The sequence below is a fragment of the Alosa pseudoharengus genome, unplaced genomic scaffold (genome assembly GCF_046254945.1).
Source record: "Alosa pseudoharengus isolate Yale_2024_CS ecotype anadromous, Long Island Sound unplaced genomic scaffold, YU_APseudo_1.1 YU_APseudo_1.1_scf_17, whole genome shotgun sequence".
In the NCBI taxonomy this organism is placed as follows: domain Eukaryota; kingdom Metazoa; phylum Chordata; class Actinopteri; order Clupeiformes; family Clupeidae; genus Alosa; species Alosa pseudoharengus.
In genome coordinates, this window is record NW_027468640.1 from 29,164,312 (window position 1) to 29,169,311 (window position 5,000).

At 44.1% G+C, this 5,000-nt stretch overlaps 1 protein-coding gene across 1 annotated transcript in view; it reads right to left on the bottom strand.

The window, feature by feature from the left end:
* sema4f (sema domain, immunoglobulin domain (Ig), transmembrane domain (TM) and short cytoplasmic domain, (semaphorin) 4F) overlaps positions 1 to 5,000 on the bottom strand; it is a 68,444-nt gene that overhangs the window by 10,124 nt on the left and 53,320 nt on the right. Inside the window, exons 2-3 of the mRNA XM_076289211.1 lie at positions 4,195 to 4,346; positions 1,437 to 1,496 (exon numbers count right to left, since the gene is read on the bottom strand). Of these exons, the coding sequence (XP_076145326.1) occupies positions 1,437 to 1,496; positions 4,195 to 4,346 (212 nt within the window). The remainder of the gene's footprint in view (positions 1 to 1,436; positions 1,497 to 4,194; positions 4,347 to 5,000) is intronic.

Genomic DNA, 5,000 nt, shown 5'->3' on the forward strand with positions numbered 1-5,000 from the left:
GGACAGTAAATAACCCAGGAGCTTAACTGGTTTAGCTGGAGTTTGCTTTGGTTTGGAGGGATTGTACATCATGCCCAGTTAACCTGAAGGGACTTACAGCAGCTACAGGGCTTTTGCAGTTCAGTTTTATTGGATTCTGTGTGTATACCCAGAGATGCTAAATGTGTGCATGCTAAGACATTAAGTGCAGTTTAATTTAGTCTATACAAGTCTGCTTGCTGCTGTAAATGTGAGTGTGTGTGTGCGTGTGTGTGTGTGTGTGTGTGTGTGTGTGTGTGTGTGTGTGTGTGTGTGTGTGTGTGTGTGTGTGTGTGTGAGTTTGTGCGTGTGTGTGTGTGTGTGTGTATGCGATAGTATGTGTGGCTGTGCTTGTGTTTGTGTGAAGAATCAAAGCTAAATCAAAGGGCCGTTATGTACTGTATTGTATACATTTTTTATACATTCGCATGTGTTTTGTGTATGCAACAAACATGCATGTATTTATTTTGCATGTGTGTGTGTTTGTGTGTGTGTGTGTGTGTGTGTGTGTGTGTGTGTGTGTGTGTGCGTGTGAAAGAGGTGAATCAAAGGAATACCCTGTCAAATGACTGAAGTCTGTGTGTGTGTGTGAGTGAATATCTCAGCAATCCAATAAGCATGTATGGAGGATGCGTGTGGGTGTGTTTTTTTCTGTGCTCCCATCTGTCAATTTGACAGAATATTTGGGCATCATTTACATGTACATGTACGGGTATACTGTATGTGCATTTCTATTTGTGTGTGTGTGTGTGTGTTGAAGCAATGAGAGGTGAATCAAAGCAACAGCAACCCTTGTGTCTCTACTCCCCCCCCCCCCCCCATTTCCTCGTCCTGCCCCAGTCAGACCTGACGTCTGCCTTTGTCTGCTTAGTCACCGCCGTCTCCGAGCCCCGCTGTCTGCTGCTGCTCTGACCCGCCGCCCGTCAATCAGCAGCAGGCTCCGCCCTTTGGGCCACTGCTGCACTGAATTCTGGGTCGGCTGCCAAGATCGCACTAAGTGTACTGATTAACTGCATTATACACCCTGGGTCCCATATGCTGACTGTATTCCCCAGGCTATCTCCCCCAATTACGCATCTGAGAGAGAGAGAGAGAGAGAGAGATAGAGAGGTAGGGAGCGAGGGAGTGAGTGGGACAGAGGGAGAGGAAGAGAGAGAGAGAGGTAGGGAGAGAGGGAGTGAGTGGGACAGAGAGGGGGAGAGGTAGAGAGAGAGAGAAGGAGAGATAGAAAGAGATATGAGGAGAGAAAAAGGGAAAGCGATAGAAGAAAAAGATATAGGAAGATGTAAAGAGAGGCACACAGAGAGAGAGAGACAGGCACAGAGAGACAGACAAGCAAGGAGAGAGAGAGAGAGAGAAAGAGAGAGAGAAAGAGAGATTAGATTAACCTATCCACCAGTCTACAAAAACATGCTTACCTCAGTCTTCCCTTTGGCCACACATGATTTTCTTTTGTCCTCTGGAACATCCCATTTAATCTGCAAAAAAAAAAAGAAGATTAATTTTAAATGTTGCATGTTTCACCTGTTTTCTAAAGTCCTTGTTTAAATGTTTCACCAAAGATCCTTGATTACTCTGCTTCAACCCTCTCTGCCTTGTGGCGCAGCTAAACAAAGGAGTCTATCACGCCAATACAGACCACTGAATTTGAGTGGAAAACTGAATTGAGAATGAGGCAGAAAAAACAAATCTGAGCAGGCAAACGCAGAGAATGACAGCTGTTGGCAGTTGATTTCAATGCCCGGCAGTCCACTTCAGAGGAGCTATTTTGGAAAAGGAAACCATGTCACACATGAATATGTAAAGTTTTCCCCCAATTAGACACCAGGGGACCGTGTAAACACTGAGGGGGGAAAACATCAGCAAGCCAAAGAGCTTGTTCATGCATTAATTCTCCCATATGAAGTTCGTATCCAGGACAACTTGCACTGCCTTCATATTTTCCATTCAGGTCAATTATACAGAGGACAGGCCATAGACATGCACAAAGCTGAACTCACGCGCAGTCCTGAAAAGTTGTGGCCATCAAACTGTCAGGGCTGTAAAGCGTGTCTTTATGAAGAGCCAGCACTGATCCCCGATCAGAGTTTGAAGGCTCACATAGTAATCACACGTGGAGCCAAGAGCTACATTAGATGCAACCTGGCAGCCGAGGCATGTATTTTGGCTGCCGGGACATGCCAAAACGTTACCATGGTCCTTGCTGTACTTCATGCCTCTGCCAAAAAGCCTGCTCTCATCCCTGCGTCTTCCTCAGACGTCTCCCAAAGCATCCCAAAGCATCCCTTCAAATTATCGCACTAAACAGATGGGCTAGGGTGTTTTTTTTTTTTCACAGCTCTTTCATTTGAAGACGAAAGGCCTTGAGTGCCTGAGTGGAAGAAGAAAAATATTGAAATGTTTTAATGAATAAGTGACATAAGATAAATATCTGACTTCAAACCCACCACAGAGATCTTGTGGCCAGGCAGATACTGATGAATATTGCATCCCATGTCTTACTTATTCATTTGAAGGATACACTGTAGAGTATAAACTGTTTTTTTTCTCTCTCATCCTTACAAACAAACATTTCGACATCTACTGCAATGTGCAGAGAATGCATTTCCACTTCAACTGCAGCAATGTGCAGCAAAATATACACCCCAAAAGGACAAAGGACACAGAGATAAGATAGGACACACGGAACATTACTGAAGCAACGACGCGAGATGAATGGAAATATTATACTCAAGTGAATCACTTTACCACAGGCTCCTGGGCTATTCACTAACAGGACAGGCCAGCTCGCATGTCGCTGTGTTTTGTGTGCGGAGGGGACCAGAGACGGGGCAGAGGCAGGGAGAAGACCGACCCCAATGGCGCAACTGGCCTTAATGCATCTCAGCGGATGGGCAATAGGAAATCAATGTGGTAGAAGGTTCATGTTGTCAAAATGATTACCAGGCTTTGTGAGCATGTTACAGCCTGCTGAGCACGTGTGTATGCGCGTGTGTGTGTATCTGCCTGTGTGTGTGTGTGTGTATGTGCGATCATCTGTTTGGATGGCTGTCTTATGTGTCGTGTGTGTGTGTGTGCGTTTGTGTGTGTGTGCATGTGTGTGTGTGTGTGTGTGTGTGTGTGTGTGTGTGTGTGTGTGTGTGTACGTGTGTGTGTGTCTATCACTAGAATTCTCCGATAGAGGAAAAGCATGCATTTCCTGTGTTCCTGTGTTTCCCCCACAGTATATAGAGTGTCCTTTGTTACAGCCGGGTTACTGAATGACTGGCTGAGCAGGACGCAACCCAGCGTAGTTACACAGTAACATAGGTGTGTGTACATGCCAGAAATACAACCTGGAGGGGAATAAGGGAACCACTGTCATCACTTATACAATCTGAGCCATTATTAGATCCTCCAATCCAATCAGCAAACAAGGACACATTTTGAGCACAGATCGGGAGGAAATCCAAATCCAGACATCCTCTAGTCTCAATCTAGTGTTCATCTTGTGGTTATGTTCGGAAATATTTCTTCTAATCTTTTCAGAAAACATAAAATTATTAGCCTGGAAGCCAGCCTAAATTTACGGGGCAGGCTTTATACAATGATGGACATATGAGCAATGGTGTCTAGTCATTCACGTAACCTGAGCGTGCATCGATTGATTTTATTTACAACAAAAACACTGTCGCTAGAGAAGCTAGATGCTATAATTTCGCTATCGCGTCTGTTGTAGAGAGACTGACAGCGCAATATCTTTCAAAAAGAACAGAAAACAACACTGCTACAACATTGCACTGCTATGATTGGTTAGGTCTAAGGTCTACCCAATTGTGTGTGGAGGCATTTTTCCCCTGTATCGGTTGAAACACATCCCATAATCACATCCCAGACCAGACTCAAATTCTGTCTAGAATTAAGTCTGGCTACGTCAGGCTATGAAATTATATAATTGTGAGGTAAAAATGTGGGAAGAATTACAAAGATTGGCATCTTATGACTTTCATATACAAACAGACAAAAAAATCAGAAATATGTTCATCTTCTTTTGTTGCTATAAGCATCTTCTTTGTTGAATGCATAAAGTTGAATGCATTTTTTGTCTGTGTTTATTCATTCATTGGATAAACTCTTTTTTTCTGAGGTCACTATGGGGTCACTATGGGGTCACTATGGCGACCAGTGCTCTCTGACCTTCAGGGGTTTCTGGCCAAGGTTGCTGGTGTTGATGGCCAGAATGGCATCTTGTGCTCCCAGGTACAGTGTTCCCGTGGAGCGGTCCAGAAGGAAGGTGCTGAAGTTGGACACGCCGCCAAGCTGCCGCGAACCAAGGACGTCACGTGACCCTGCAGGAGGAGAACAGAGAGAGGGGGGGGGGGGGGGTCAGAGATCAAAAGAATTCACTGAGATGTCTACAGCTCTAGTACTTCTTTCATACATGACAGATTTCAGAGACTGACATCCTACAAAGCTGAACACGCGTATGTTGATAACTTCTTTGATCTTTGTCCCATATCTCATAAGGAATGAACAAGGCAGGAACAAATCAATCCTTGCTATCTGTGAGAGACCTAGCTGGTCATAGCACAGGCATAATCATCAAACTCGATGACAGACTCTGAGGACACTGTAGCATACTCAAAACAGTAGCTTTAAATTCCTCTTCCAAATGAGATACTTCAAGTCATCACAAAGTAGCATGTTTTGCAACAGACATCGGCAAATAGATGACACATTTGTTATTTTCTTTTCATTTTCGCACGATGCAATGAAACGATGAGGACACATGACCACACATAAGTCTAAGTTGCAGAACAATATTAAATCACAAACGTTGATTATGTAACTCCAGGAAGCTTTTAAAGAGGTAAAACAGGAGTCTCTTTGCCTTGAGCAAAGCTCTAGTAAGCACTTCCTAGCTTATCTATTCGGTGTGGACATTTAAATCTGGCTAGCACTTTAGAGATAAACAAACAGTGATTAAGCTGCCGTTATTACTG